The sequence below is a fragment of the Gopherus evgoodei genome, chromosome 3, assembly GCF_007399415.2.
Source record: "Gopherus evgoodei ecotype Sinaloan lineage chromosome 3, rGopEvg1_v1.p, whole genome shotgun sequence".
Classification (NCBI taxonomy): domain Eukaryota; kingdom Metazoa; phylum Chordata; order Testudines; family Testudinidae; genus Gopherus; species Gopherus evgoodei.
This window is the reverse complement of record NC_044324.1, coordinates 26,460,647-26,476,897: the sequence shown is the minus strand read 5'-3', so window position 1 is coordinate 26,476,897 and position 16,251 is coordinate 26,460,647. Positions and strand designations below refer to the sequence as shown.

Below are 16,251 nucleotides of genomic sequence, written 5' to 3'. Positions count from 1 at the left end.
CCTTTTGTGAACCCCTTGGACATAGTCTGTGGATCTCCAAGGGCCTGCTGACCACGGGTTGAAAATCACTGTCCTAATTCAAAGGCCACTGAAGTCAATGAAAGGACACCCATTGACTTAACTGGGCTTTAGATCAGGACCACACATAGCAACATTCACCTGGCTATCTATACTGCATATGATACACATAGTATTTTGTATTAGTAGTTATGCTTTTAATATTGTACCTTAACAGAAACACTATGTACTTGACCTACCATTGCTATAATATTGCCCTTTTCCCCCCTTGCGATTTTTCGGAAGAGGGTGATTTGAGACTGAAGAAGCAACGGTTTTGAGAGGGTTAGTGAATTATCTATAGGTGCATGTGATAATAATCTTGGTGGTGTTTATGAATATTTCAATTGCTTTATTTATTTGTTGTTTTATTGCAGGGATTGTGTAGATTTTAAATGTTGTAAGTTTGGTAGATGTGGCAATTTCCTGCAATATCTTTGGGGAGATCTTATTGTATTAAGTTTAATGCAATGGGAGGGGAAGGATAGCTCAGTGGTTTAAGTGTTGGCCTGCTAAACCTAGGTTTGTGAGTTCAATCCCTGAAGGGGCCACGTAGGGATATGGGGCAAAAATCTGTCTGGGGACTGGCCCTGCTTTGAGCAGGGAGTTGGACTAGATGACCTCCTGAGGTCCCTTCCAACTCTGATATTCTATTCTATGACTCTATGTATCATTGTGGGCCAGGGATTGTATGTAATCCCATGGGAGAGGATGACCTCAGCTCCTCCAGGAACTAAGAACAGTGGGGCAGGGTTGGACAGTGATAAGGCAAATTCACTCAGGTTGTAGCACCTCCAGAGAAGTACCATCCAGTGGAGAGATACACATATAGTAGTTCAAACTGGATTTTCTAGAGGCCAACAGACAAAGAAAGGGCTTTTGGATAAATAGCCTGAGTTTAAACTGACTCGGGGCCTTCTTTCTCATTCAGCAAACAGACAGGACTTTCTGTCGAAGCCTCCTCCCTCCCCCCCCCCGGTTCCTTCCTGGGAAAGATTAGTTGCCGCTTGGAATGTTCTAGCCCCCACCACCTCCTGCCATACTGAGCTGCCACTTGTCCCTGGGGAGCAGGGCTGAACCAGAAAGAACCTTTCCATCACTGCTGTTCATTTCCAGTTTGGTGCCTCCATCAGGTGGTGGCCCCTGTGCAAAGTAGGCTCTGAGCTTCCTTCCTGTTCCCTGTTGCCGGAGCTTGGCCGCGCACACCAGAGAGCTGTTGTGGCACAGGTATGCCCTGGCAGGTATATTACAGCTGAGTCCAACCATCTTCTCGCTATTTCATTGAAGGGGTCTCTTTGTGTGTGGTCGATACCCAAAGCTAAGAACTAGCAGGGTGGAAACCATTTAACATGAGAATGTTGGTTTCCAAAAGTGATGGCGGTGAAACTTGTTACCTGTGGCAGGGTGGGTCTCAGAACTGGGACTCAATCAACACTGACAACAGTCGACATCCACACTAGGGAGGCAATACTCTGCCAGTGGAGTGTCTCCTTAAAAGTGATCCCAGCTTTCTGGACTGCAAGGACTGGCCATTGGGTAAGAAATATCTTACTTGACATGAAAGGAACTTGTTAGTAAGTATAGGCTCTAGAATGCATTTGATATTTTTCTTTTACCTGTAACTCTTATGTTTCTAATCCTGTTATTTGAATCTTTAACTCAAGCTTTGTTAGCTAAACTTTTATTTGGTTGTACTGTAGACATGTCTAGTGCCTTGCGCTAAGTCAAGTGTTGGACCAAGGTGAAGCCAGTAAACTGGGGTGCATGGCTTCCACAGAGACAGCGGATCGGTGTACATTGTGGCTGTCCAGGAAACAAGGAACTGGGCGCTCTAGTGTACAAGGTGCGGTGTGTAAATTACTAGCCTGCAGAGGGAAAGAGCAGGGTTTATGGAGCACAGAGTGGAGTGCGTGTATTGCCTGCAGCTGGAAACTTTGGGAGAATGCCCATGGTGAGCAGACAAGACTCCCTCATGCTGTAAGCAGGTGGTAGTGATTCACCCAAGACACCTTGGTTAACACCAAAAATGTCACAGCTGCCATTGGTGTGGAGTCTCTGTGGATGGTCAGGTCACGTCCCAGAGGAAGCTGGGGTCTGTGCATTTCCTGCCAGAGGTGACACACACCAGAGTAACCAGCTGGTCCCAGCTACTGATGGTCCCACCTTGGCCCCAGCTTCCCCAGCCCTGGGGACCATGACAGCAGAGGCCAATCCTGGCTACCAGCGTCACACCCACATCCTGCTGCACCGGACCTACATGGAGCTCACAGTGCTGGTGGACCAGTGATTGCTATGCTCTGACTCCCCTGCTTTGCCCCCCTGCCCTGGAACCCCACTGACCCCACCTGCGGGGCACCTGCACTAATGGAGGGCCCCACTCCCTGCCTGTGAGACCAACCCCTACGAGCCCATCTCCTCATCCCAGGGCCTGTGAGATCTGGAGATGGGGACAAGGTGTTGAATGCCACTACACCTCTACCCCGATATAACGCTGTCCTTGGGAGCCAAAAAAAATCTTACCGCGTTATAGGTGAAACTGTGTTATACTGAACTTGCTTTGATCCACCGGAGAGCACAGCCACTCCCCCCGGAGCACTGCTTTACCGCATTATAGCCAAATTTGTGTTATATCGGGTGGTGTTATATCGAGGTAGCGGTGTACTTTGTGGAAACAAGTTCACTCCCCCCACTGATAAGATAGGAGTGGTGGCTACTGACACAACTGATAATTGTTTGGTGGTCTGAGTTCCTTAATGAGTTTACCTAATGTCCAGGTAGTGTTATTTAGCTGCTGCTATGTGTGTGCTTTGAACAAAACTGTGAACTAACACAGGAGGTGCTTTATGACCTTATTATAGCTCTATTGCTCAAAGCCCTTTTACTTTATTACTTGTATTCTGTGGAGTGTAGGACGCTCAGTTCCTTGTGTTGCCTTTGGAAGCTATGAGGAGGCACAATTGCTTTTGTTTCGTAGCTTATGGAGGCTCGCTATGACAAAATTTGAGAACCCCTGCTCTAGGGATGAGGTCATTGGACTGGGCAAGAGATCTGGGCTCTTATCTTAGATCTGCCACAGACCCACATTCTGACCTTGGGCAAATGGCTTCCCCACTCTGTGCCTGTGTTTTCTGCCCACTCTTTGTCCCCTGGGCATTTAGCTTGTAAAGGTTATTTAGCTTTAGGTGTGTTTGTACAGTCCCTAGCACAACAGGGGCCCCAGTCTTGGTTGGGGTTTCTAGCTGCTACTCAATACAAATCATTACAATAGTTTTACAATCAGTTACTTCCTGTTAGAACCTATGATGCCACTGCGTGAGATTCTCTTGCCTTATAAATCTTGGATTAGCCTTTTTTAAAAAAGGAAATATTTGACTGATCTGACCAATACATCAGTCTTCACTCCATCCCCTCAGCACTTAACTTCAAGCTTCGTTGGGACTGAAATAGTTTGTGTTGTTTTGGCAGGGATGCTACAGAATGGAAAGAAGTTTGATTCCTCCAGAGACCGAAACAAGCCTTTCAGGTTCAAGATCGGCAGACAAGAAGTCATTAAAGGATTTGAGGAAGGAGCTGCACAGGTACAGAAGGATGATGCTGGCTGAATTTCAAATTAGATGGAGTGTATGCCAGCATGTTCAGTACAATAATGATGGTTTAACATCAGGGTAAGCAAGTGAAAATCACAATCTATAATCCTGGATGGTTTTTCTGATGGTGAGGTGCATACTAATGTAATATTTCTTAGTCCTCCATTGATTATCCTAATTGCGATGGCCAGAACTCAGGGGTTGATCGTGATGGCTAGGCTTTGCACATGCTCCTCCAAGTGGGCTGTGGAGGATGGAATCCTCTCCTATCTGTAAATCACTCAGCATCCACAACCTCCTAAGCTTCCCCTCTACAAGGTAAGTGGAGGGTTGGCTTATAGATCCACCTCATCAGTGCAGCCTACCCAGCCCCTACAATGATCCAGCATGGTAGTGTGTCATGGAGCAGCACCTGTGTAGTTACACAGTAGAAGGCCAGTCCTGCTGCATTTGATGCCTTCCACTGAATTTGACCCTCTCTGAATAGGATACTGAACTGTGCTGTTAAGTCTCTATGACATTCCACTCATCACTGCACCATGTAATGTTCAATGATCAATTGTTAAACCAAGGGCAAGGAAAAGGAAGCTGCCTTCAAGTCATTAAGGCTTCGGTGTCTGTAGGCTGCGTGGCTGTCCCTCTCTGTCAGTCTCTGAGGGAGGTCACATGTCCTCGCTGTCACATACCTGTAAAGGTGCTCAAAGGGGGGAGTTAGCTTCAGCTACTGCTCTGTCTATGAGCCCCGGGCCCAGTCAGGGTGGGGCAGTAAAGCAATGAGAGGGCTCTCACTTGCAATCAGGACAGCATGGCTATGCAGTCTATGAGCCCCAGTAGGGGTGAGCACCATAAAGTCAAGAGGATCAGGTAAGGGTGAGCACCCAGAGAGTCTAGGGCAGTGGTGGGCAACCTGTGGCCCATCAGGGTAATCCGCTGGCAGGCCGCCAGACAGTTTGTTTATATTTGAACGGCTGCCCACAGCTCCTAGTGGCCCACACTGCTTCCCACGACTCTCATTGGCCGAGCCCTTGGGCGAACCCTTGGGTTTTGGCTTTGCCCCTCCTCCTCACCTGGAGCTCGGGCAGGCTCAGGCTTCGGTCCCCCCTCCTGGGGACATGTAGTAATTTTTATTGTTGAAAGAGTGTCGCAATGCAATGACGTTTGAGAACCCCTGAACTGGACAAATCAGGAAGGGAAATAACACACAAACAGAGTGAATAATGTGGTGGTTTGCAAATGTCCTGTAAGTGCCAGGCTTTTCGTTTCATGATGTAGATGTTGGCACAGAGAGACGAGATGTGTATATGCTTAGTCCTGGGACTAGTATGAAAACTCATGATGGGGTCCCAAAAATAGCATGAATCTGAAAGACCATTTAAGGTCAAAAAGGGGAACAGATTTATCCCTGTTAGAAGCCGACTCAGCTAAAGCTTTGGCAGTGATTCCACATAAGTCAATTTATAGCCTCCCAGAACACTCCGACTACTGTCCCTACATTAATTATGTAGCCTAAATCCTTTTCAATAATCTGCCGAGAAACAAATTACCCTCCAGCTCCACCTAGTGGATTGTTACACTGGAATTAATAATAGACACTACACTTTGATCTAAAGTGTAGTGTCTGTTCTTATCAGTTTAATCTCTGCTAGGTCCTTGATGTGAGGACTGTATATTAACTTGGAATTAATAATAATCACTGAACACTTTGACAACACCTTCCAGCTCAGGATCTCAAAGTGCCTTGGGCACATGAATGCATTAGCCCTTGGAACACACTTGTGAGGGCGGTTGGTAGCATTATCCCCATTGGACAGAGGAGGAAACAGGAAGAGAGAGGTTAATGGACTGAACATTGAAGACAGTGATGTCAACAAAAATGGGAGACGCAAAGCATTCTGGAAACCACACGGTGGCTTCAGCAAAGCACTTCTCCACATGCTTACTTGTCTTACTGAGTTGGGGCCTTTCTGAATCCAGAGCCTTGATCCTGTTAGGTGCTGAGAGCCTCTTGTGACTTCTCAGGTATCTGTAACTCCCATTGCAGTCAGCAGGTTTTGCAAGAGCTCTGCAGCTCAGAGGAGGCCTTAGTAAAGAAATAATGTGGGCCTACGCTGGCGCAAAAGGGTACTCTGTCAGGTTACAAAACTGGCACTAGAGGATTATTAGATATTGCCAATGAGAGGCTGTTATCCAGTGGTAAAAGAACAGGACTGGGAGCCAGGAGATCTGAGGCTAAATTGTTGGGACCAGATTTACACAGGTATTTGAGGCCTAAAGATGCAAATAGGACTTAGTGAGATTTACAAAAGCATCAAGCAAGTTAGGGGCCAAACTCTCACTGACTTTGCAAATCTGCCTCTTAGTGACTTGACTATTGTATTTCTCCTAACACTTTCTTTCCCCTTCTCCCTCCCCCAAACACTAGATGAGCTTAGGACAAAGAGCAAAGCTGACCTGTACACCTGACATGGCGTATGGAGCCACAGGCCATCCTGGAGTCATCCCTCCCAATGCTACCCTCATCTTCGACGTGGAGCTGCTCAGGTTAGAGTAAAGCCTTTCATGGGAGCCGGGTGAAGAAATCTGCTGATAATCATCCATTCTTTTCCCCTTCCCTATGGTAAGAGGAGGCTGCACTGGAATCACAATCTTCCCTGCTTGAGCTGTCATGCCAATAGCGCCTGCCCTTAGGTTGTTTATTCCTTTCCTTCTTTTTTAAAGTTTGTGTCCGTATTTGTTTTCTATTAGAAGCTGCTTTGCTCTGAGAAAAATTTCCACCGTTGTAACATTTTTGAGTTGTACATTTCATTTAATTTGCATGTGATTAAAATTCACAATGATAAATATATATATATATATATTCCTTATGGAAAAACCACTGCCTTACTGTACACAAACCAAGACAAACAAAAGGTGCTCAGAAATCAAATGTACATCTCGTACATGAAGGGGCATTAGCCAAACGGAGTTACCTGCGCTGCCACTTTTTTCTCAACTTGTACGTGCTTGCTCGCTGCTGTTTTAAACAAATGTCTCATTTGAAAATTTAAAAAAATATGGAAACAATAAAATCTTGATACTTTACCATTTCTGCACTGTTTCTTGTCCTTCACTTTTAACGTAGATGGGCATTTTTTCTAATATAAAAGTTCTTCCAGAAACTACTGATCTTCCGGTTTGTTAATGATTTCTTTTTTCTATAAAATATGCTTATGGCATGTTACAATACTGTTAAAAATTAAAAACTGGACTGGTGTCACTGTGGAGACCTGTGGGCTCAAGAAGAAACAGGTCCAGGCGATAGTGAATATAAAGGGGGTTCTTTGAGGCTGCTGGACAGTCTTCCTGCTTGTTCCGGCTCTCCAGCTCCCAGACCAATCAAACAAAATCTGTGCGGCTCAATGTCCCTCAGTCCTGGCCAGAAAAGAGACCATGGACCATGGATTAGATTTTTCAAAAGCACACAGCCCCCAATTTCAGTGGGAGCCAGGCAACTAAATACCTTTGAGAAGCTAACGTATCAGCCTAATTCTACTCCTATTGAAGTCCGTGGGAGTTTTACCGCTGATTTCAGTGGGAGCTGAGTTAGGCCAATGCTGAGTATTTTTGAAAATCTGCATGGAGATGACTGACCACCAATCCCCAGGGCCTCAGGATTACTGGAAGAACTCGCTGGGAACCTGCATATCTCTTTATGAAGCACTCTGTGGTTTAGCCTCCTTTTCCACCAGACTTCTCCTCTTGGACTACTACAGGAAGTTCTAGAATACCACAAAGTAATCAGACCAGCTGCCCCTTCCAACACATAAGTAGTTAACCTAATCCATGTCCAATCCAGTCTTCCTTGAGTCCTCCCCCTTCGCCAGTGACATGTTGTCACGGAGTGTGGGGGAGTCCAGTCCTACACCCCTCTTCCTGGGACCCACAGTGACTTCTAGCCAGCCAGTAAAACAGAAGGTTTATTGGATAACAGGAACACAGGTTACAGCAGAGCTTGCAGGCACAGTCAGGACCCCTCCATCGAGTCCTTCTGGGCTTTCAGGGTGCTTGGATCCTAGCTAGGATACCCTGAATTCCGCCCACACAGCCCCAAGCCCAAACTCCAAATTGCTTCCCTCCAGCCACTCCCTTCCTTTGTCCCCCTTCCCGGGCAAAGGTGTTGACCTTTCCCCTCCCTTACCTAGCTCAGGTTACAGGCTCCGGTATCGTCCATCCCCTAAAGTCCTTCCCTGCTCTCCCATTCCCCACACAGACAGTCCCTACTCCATCACATCTCTCCCCCCTTCGAGACTGAACTGAGTGGGGTCACTCTGCCCAGTGACCTGGGGAAGTTCAGGGCCCCCTCTCCGGGACAACACGTCCGCTGTCAGGTTGGCACTTCCCTTCACATGGACCATGTCCATGTCATAGTCCTGCAGGAGCAGGCTCCATCTCAGGAGCTTGGTGTTGGCTCCTTTCATCTGGTGCAGCCAGGTCAGGGGAGAGTGGTCGGTGTACATGGTGAAGTGTCGCCCAAAGAGATATGGCTCTAGCTTCTTAAGGGCCCACACCATGGCCAGGCATTCCTTCTCGATGGCCACGTAGTTTTGCTCCCGGGGTAGCAGCTTCTTACTCAGGTACACGATGGGGTGTCTTCTCCCCCTTTCCATCCTCCTGCATTAACACCGCCCTCAGTCCCGTGTCTGAGGTGTCGGTGAACACCATAAAGGGTTTGTCAAAATCTGGGTTTGCCAGAACTGGGCCATTAACCAGAGCCTCCTTCAGCGCCCGGAAAGCCTCCTGGCACTGCTCAGTCCAGATCACCTTGTCTGGCTTCCCCTTTTTGCACAGTTCAGTGATGGGGCCAGCTATGGCACTAAAGTGGGGCACAAACCTTCGATAGTACCCCGCCATCCCAATAAAGGCCTGGACCTGCTTTTTGGTTTGGGGAGCAGGCCAGTCTCTGATCACCTCCACCTTGGCTGGTTCCGGCTTCAGGCAGCCGCTCCCCACCCGATGGCCCAGGTAAGATATTTCAGCCATCCTCACCTTGCACTTCTCAGCCTTTACTGTTAACCCAGCCTTTCGGTGTCGGTCCAGGACTTGTTTAACCTGGGACATGTGGTCCTCCCAGGTCTGGCTGAAGACGCAGATGTCGTCAATATACGCCACGGCAAAACTCTCCATCCCCCTCAGTAGCTGATCCACCAGGCGCTGGAAGGTGGCCGGCGCTCCCTTGAGGCTGAAGGGCAGGGTCAGAAACTCGTAGAGCCCCAGAGGGGTGATAAAGGCCGATTTCAGCCTGGCATCTGCGTCCAGCGGCACTTGCCAGTAGCCTTTGGTAAGATCCATAGTGGTGAGGTACCGAGCACCTCCCAGCTTGTCTAGGAGCTCGTCAGGCCTGGGCATGGGGTAGGCATCAGATACGGTAATGGCATTGAGCTTTCGATAATCCACACAGAACCGGATTGACCCATCCTTTTTGGGGACCAGCACCACTGGCGAGGCCCAAGGGCTGGAAGACGGCTGGATCACCCCCAAAGCCAGCATGTTCCTGACCTCTCTTTCAAGATCCTGGGCAGTTTTACCAGTGACCCGAAAAGGGGAGCATCTTATAGGAGGATGTGACCCGGTCTCCACCCTGTGGACAGTCAAATTAGTGCGTCCAGGCTGGTTGGAAAACAGCTGTCGGTATAGATGCAGCACCCCTCTGATCTCAGCGTGCTGGGCCAGGGTCAGCTGATCAGAGAGGGGAATCGCCTCCAGGGGGGAACCACCTTTTGTCCCAGGGAATAGATCCACTAAGGGGTCATCTCCCTGCCCCTCCCAATGTCCACACACGGCCAACACCACATTCCCCCTGTCATAGTATGGTTTCATCATGTTCACATGGTACACCCGAAGGTGATGTGCCCGGTTTGACAGCTCCACCACATAGTTTACCTCATTCATTTGCTTGATAACCTTGAAGGGCCCTTCCCAGGCGACCTGGAGTTTGTTTCTCCTCACGGGGATGAGAACCATCACCTGATCCCTGTTGGCGAAGGCTCCCTTACCTGCCTTCCATACAACAGTTCAAAAGGTGAAAACCCGGTAGATTCCTGGGGTACCTCCCTGTACGCGAACAGCAAGTGAGGTAAGTACTTGTCCCAATCCTGCAGGTGCTGGTTCATAAATGTTTTTAGCATTATCTTCAGCGTCCCGTTGGACTGGGGGTGATACGCTGAGGCCCAGTTGTGCTGGACCCCACATTTCTGCCATAAGGACCGGAGCAGGGCTGACATGAAGTTGGACCCCTGGTCCATTAAGACCTCCTTGGGGAACCCCACCTGGCTGAAAATTGTCAGCAGCGCATCTGCCACTGTGTCTGCTTCGATAGAAGACAAGGCCACCGCCTCGGGGTAGCAAGTGGCAAAATCCACCACCACCAGGATGTATTTCTTCCCTGACCGGGTCTTCTTGCTGAGGGGTCCCACTATGTCCATGGCCACCTTCTGGAAAGGTTCTTCTATGATGGGTAAAGGCCTCAAAGCCACTTTCCCCTTGTCCCGGGCCTTCCCTACCCTCTGGCAGGGGTCACAGGATTGGCAGTACTGTCGGACCTGGGTAAAGACCCCAGGCCAGTAAAAGTTCTGTAGCAGCCTCTGCCTGGTGCGCCGGATTCCCTGGTGCCCTGCAAGAGGGATGTCATGGGCCAGGTACAGCAGCTTGTGGCGAAACTTCTGGGGAACCACCAGCTGCCTCCTGATCCCCCATGACTCTACTTCCCCTGGGGGAGCCCATTCTCGGTACAGGAACCCCTTCTCCCACAGGAACCTCTCCTTGCAACCTCTCCTCATGGTCTGTACCGCACTGAGGTTAGCCCGGTCCCTGGGCTTCCGCAAGGATGGATCTTTCTGCAACGGCCTGGAACTCAGCAGCTGGGACAGGGATGGGGACCTGCTCTCTCTTGCTGGCTGGGTCTGAGGCCGCAGTCTCTCTGAACCGTGCCCCTGGGCGGTCCCTGCCCCCTAGGTTAGGGTCCTGCACCTCGGGTCGAGTACCTTCCCCGTTGTCGGGGTGCAGTGCCCTTTGCCGACTCTGACTACGAGTCACGACCAGGGCACTCTGGGTGTTACTAGGCCAGTCCTCGAGGTCCCCTCCCATTAACACATCCGTGGGCAAATGTGGGTGTACCCCCACGTCCTTGGGGCCCTCCTTGGCCTCCCACTTCAGATGTACTCTCGCCACGGGCACCTTGAATGGGGTCCCGCCCACGCCCATCAGGGTCAGGTAGGTGTCGGGCACCATCCGATCTGAGGCCACCACCTCGGACCGAGCCAGCGTCACCTCTGCGCCCATGTCCCAGTACACAGTGACCTCCCTCCCATCTACCTCCAGGGAAACAGTGCACTCTTTATGGAGGGGCAGCCCTGCACCCACCCGGTAAACCAAAAACCCAGAGCCTGGAGCATCCAGTCCCCTAGAGGAGCTGACCTGGGGACCTCCTCCCTCCTTCACAGGTGGTATGTTGCCAGCCCCCCTTTCCTGGGAATGTAGCCCCTCCTCCGATTGGGTTTTTACCTAGTCCACCCTCTGCGGGTTGGGTCTGCTTGGTCTATCCCTGAGCTTGGGGCACTGGGCCCATATGTGGCCTCGTTGGCCACAGCGATAGCAGCCCATGTCTCGTGGGTCCCCTTGAGTGGGTTGGAGGGACCTGATGCTGGATGGTCCCCTTTTGGGGGGGTTCTCCATAGGCCCCCTTTGGGAGGTCCCATGATGACTCTCTCTCTGCGTTGAGGCAGGCCTGCTCCTTCGAGACTCCTCCCTGCCATCCCCTGCCCGACTGTCCACAAATTGGTTGGCCAGCTGGCCTGCGTGCTGCGGGTTCTCCAGCTTCTGGTCCATCAACCACAGCCTCAAGTCGGACGGGCACTGCTCGTACAGGTGCTCTAGTATGAATAGGTCAAGCAGGTCCTCTTTAGTTTGGGCCCCAGCTGTCCACTTGCGGGCATACCCCTGCGCCCGGTTGACCAGTTGTAGGTATGTGACCTCACGGGTTTTACGCTGGCTCCGGAACTTTTTCCGGTACATTTCAGGAGTCAGCCCAAACTCGCGGAGCAGGGCCTGTTTGAACAGCTCGTAGTCCCCTGCCTCCGCCCCTTTCAGTCGGCTGTACACCTCCACGGCAGTGGAGTCCAGTAAGGGGGTGAGAACTGCGATCCTGTCTGCAGGGTCAACCCTGTGCAGCTCGCAGGCATTCTCAAAGGCCGTCAGGAAGGTATCTATGTCCTCTCCCTCCTTACGCTGGGGCAGCAAGTGCTTATCACAGTTCTTTGTAGGCTTGGGTCCCCCCTCACTCACCGCAGCCGGGGTCTCACTGCTCCTCAGCTGGGCCAGGTCCAGCTCATGTTTACGCTGTTTCTCCTTCTCCTCCAGCTCATGCTGGCGCTGGTTCTCCTCACGATGGCGCTGGTTCTCCTTCTCCTCCCACTCACGCTGGCGCTGGTTCTACTCATGTTTACACTGTTTCGCCTTCTCCTCCAGCTCTTGCCTCTTTAACTCGAGCTCCTCCCGTTTCAGCTCCCTTTCATATTCCAGCCGCATCCGCTCCACGGATGCTGAGCGTTGCCGGGAGGATCCCCTGCTGGGGGGTGGGCTTCGCTGGGAGGATCCCCTGCTGGCTGGAGGGGGTCACGGTGCCCTCGGTATTCACTGGGCTCCTCCTCGCCCTTCCCCTAGGCCTATGAAGGGGGGGGGTCTCGGGAAGCTCTCGTCTGCCGGCTGACCACTCCCAGCTGGGACAGACACTGGTGCCTGCGCTGCATCTGCCAGGCTGCTTCCCTCAGAGACGGATCAGTTCATTCAAGCGATCTCCCTCCTCCAGCTGGGCAATCAGCTGGTCCTTGGGGAGCCTCCCCGGGCGCAGCCCCCTCTGCTTGCACAGCTCCACCAGGTCGCACTTGCGCCACTTAGCATACATCTTCCTGCTGGCCACTCACAGGTCGGGGTGCTCGCCACTCCCCACGGTTTCCAGGGGGACTCCTAGTGCACCAGCCCATCATGAGGTCACCACCTCTCTGCCAGGGTCAAGCTGCAGACTCCTCCGCCCCTGGGACTGCTCACTGCAATCCCCCGGGGGACCCTGTTACTGCAAAGTCCTTCTCACTGGACACACAGTCCCAGGGGTTAACCACCCCTTCGTTTTACTGCTCCCCAGTCACTTACTACAGGAAGCGCTGTCCACGGGGTGCAGTATCTCCCACTGCTGCCACCAGTTGTCACGGAGTGTGGGGGAGTCCAGTCCTGCACCCCTCTTCCTGGGACCCACAGTGACTTTTAGCCAGCCAGTAAAACAGGTTTATTGGATATAAGGAACACAGGTTACAGCAGAGCTTGCAGGCACAGTCAGGACCCCTCCATCGAGTCCTTCTGGGCTTTCAGGGTGCTTGGATCCTAGCTAGGATACCCTGAATTCCGCCCACACAGCCCCAAGCCCAAACTTCAAACTGCTTCCCTCCTGCCACTCCTTTCCTTTGTCCCCCTTCCCGGGCAAAGGTGTTGACCTTTCCCCTCCCTTACCTACCTCAGGTTACAGGCTTCGGTATCATCCATCCCCTAAAGTCCTCCCCTGCTTTCCCATTCCCCACACAGACAGCCCCTACTCCATCACACATGTTCACCTCCAGACCATCTAACAGTGACACATACCCCAACCCCATCCCATGGCACATGTCCCTGTCCAACAGCTCCATCTACATGCTACTGTTTGTGCCTTTCCTGCCCATCCCTGAGGTGGCACTCGTCAGAAAGATGTCTCACTGTTTGGTTTCATCTTGATAATAATGTAGAACACTACTAAGGCTGAGAAAAGAAATAATACTTTCATCAGAACTAATCCAATGTAACATGACACATTGATTTCAGGCAAAGGTGACCAGCTGACAGGACAGTCTAAGCCTTTCATACACTGACATCACAGCAATTTACTAACAATAATTATATATCATAACATCCCTGTGCATTTGGCAAGAGGGTTTGGGTAAACTGAGGCATGGAACACTTGTCACTTGCCCAAATCAGCAATAGCCTCCCTCATGCCCCAGAGTTTTAATGCTGGCTATCTGCCTTCCTCATATAATTATTCTGCCTCATCCAGAACTAATTCCTGGTATATTGGGCTTGATGGGTAATGTCACTAGCTTCTTATTGTTATTGGAACAAACAGCCATATTTTTTCCTATGGCACAGCCAAGGGAATGGGCATTGTTAAGGTGTTGCTGTTTAATCTTATTTTCAAAACATGCTCAAAAAAACCAGTACATATTTTCAACTATACTGCTGGATTTTTAACTGAAGAACTTACTACAATTGCTAGTGGTCGGTTTTGGTTTTGTGTGCATGCGTGTGGTTCTTTATAAGAAAATTAAAATTAGAATAGAATTTTGAATGTAAAATAACCCAGACTACAATACTAGAAAGAAAACAACCATGGGCTGATAACTCCAGGTGAATGAATATAAAACCAGCATGAAAAATCGAACCTTCCAATCTGTGCACCAGCCCCTACAAATCTCTCTCTTTTTCTCAGAAGAACCGCCATATTGGGTTAGACCAAAGGTCCATCTATCCCAGTATCTTGTCTTCCGACAGTGACTAAAGCCATATGCCCCAAAGGGAATGAACAGAACAGGTAATCATCAAGTGATCTATCCCATCACTGATTCTCAGCTTCTGGCAATCAGAGGCTAGGGACTCCATCCCTGCCCATCCTGGCTAATAACCATTGATGGACCTATCCCATGAATTTATCTAGTTCTTTTTTGAACGCTGTTAGAGTCTTGGCCTTCACACCATCTTTTGGCAAGGAATTCCATAGGTTGACTGTGCATTGTGTGAAAAAATACTTCCTTTTGTTTGTTTTAAACCTGCTGCCTGTTAATTTCATTTGGTGACCCCTTAGTTCTTCCTTATTTACTTTCTTCACATGTCATGATTTTATAGACCTCTATCATATCCCCCCTTAGTCATCCATTTGCCAAGCTGAAAAGTCACAGTCATTAAACTCCCCTCATATGGAAGCTGTTCCATGCCCCTAATCATTTTTGTTGCCCTTTTCCAAACCTTTTCCAATTTCAATATTATATCATCCTTGCGATGGGGCAACCACATCTGCATGCCATATTCAAGATATGGGCATGCCATGGATTTATATAGAGACAAGATGATCTTTTCTGTCTTATTATATAGCCCTTTCTTAATGAGTCCCAACATTCTGTTCGCTTTTTTGACTGCTGCTGCATATTGAGTGGATGTTTTCAGAGAACTATCCACAATGACTCCAAGATCTCTTTCTTGAGTGGTAACAGCTAATTTAGACCCCATCATTTTGTATGTATAGTTGGGATTATGTTTTTCAATGTGCATTACTTTGCATTTATCAACATTGAATTTCATCTACCATTTTGTTTCCCCGTGTCATAAACAGATAGCTAAGGGTTAATGTCTCTTTCATCTGAAACACCTGACCAGAAAACCAATCAGGAAACCGGATTTTTTCAACTTTGGGTGGAGGGAAGTGGGTGTCTGAGTCTTTTGTCTGTCTGCCTGTTTCCTCTGAGCTTTGGAGAAGTAGTTCTATTTTCTAGTCTTTTGTTTCTAAGTGTAAGGACAAAAAGATCAGATAGTAAGTTCTATGGTTTCTTTTCTTTGGTATTTGCATGAATATAAGTGCTGGAGTGCTTTGATTTGTATTCTTTTTGAATAAGGCTGTTTATTCAATATTCTTTTAAGCAATTGACCCTGTGTTGTATCATCTTAATACAGAGAGAACATTTGTATTTTTTCTTTCTTTTTTATATAAAGTTTTCTTTTAAGACCTGTTGGAGTTTTTCTTTACTTCAGGGAAATTAAGTCTGTACTCACCAGGGAATTGGTGGGAGGAAGAAATCAAGGGGAGAGCTGTGTGTTGGATTGCTAGCCTGATTTGGCATTTCCTCTGGGTGAAGAGGAAAGTGCTTTTGTTCCAGGATTGGGAACGGAGAGGGGGAATCACTCTGCGTAGTTTCACAGAGCTTGTGTCTGGGTATCTCTCCAGGAGCATCTGGAGGGGGGAAGGGAAAAAGGATTATTTCCCTTTGTTGTGAGACTCAAGGGATTTGGGTCTTGGGGTCCCCGGGGAAGGTTTTTCAGTGGGACCAGAGTGCCCCAAAACACTCTAATTTTTTGGGTGGTGGCAGCAGTACCAGGTCCAAGCTGGTAACTAAGCTTGGAGGTTTTCATGCTAACCCCCAAATTTTGGACGCTAAGGTCCAGAATCTGGGAATAAGGTTAAAACATGAGTGGCAGCGGCGGGATATAGACAGAATCCAGAAGCCAGTAGGAATATTATATTTTTCTTTTCTCTGCTAAGGGCTTTTTAGCAGAGAGAAACAGTTTGGTTTTAAAAGGGAACCAGAGAGAATTTTTTTTTTCTGTTCTCTCTAGCAGTTTGTGGTTTGCATGTTAAGCGAGAAGACTGTTAAGGGTCTTTTGTCATGCAATAGCCCTCCCATTAGGAGGCAAGTACCAGCACTTATATGCATGCAGATAAAGTGGTTTTTCTGGTTTCCCTTAATTGAACATTAGCTAGAGAGAGAAAAGGAAAAAAGCA

General features: G+C 49.2%; 1 protein-coding gene across 1 annotated transcript in view; it reads left to right on the top strand.

The window, feature by feature from the left end:
* FKBP1B (FKBP prolyl isomerase 1B) overlaps positions 1-6,481 on the top strand; it is a 52,871-nt gene extending 46,390 nt beyond the window's left edge. Inside the window, exons 3-4 of the mRNA XM_030555328.1 lie at positions 3,523-3,635; positions 6,067-6,481. Coding sequence (XP_030411188.1) covers positions 3,523-3,635; positions 6,067-6,195 — 242 coding nt within the window. The 3' untranslated portion in view covers positions 6,196-6,481. The remainder of the gene's footprint in view (positions 1-3,522; positions 3,636-6,066) is intronic.
* Positions 6,482-16,251: the final 9,770 nt, after the last annotated feature.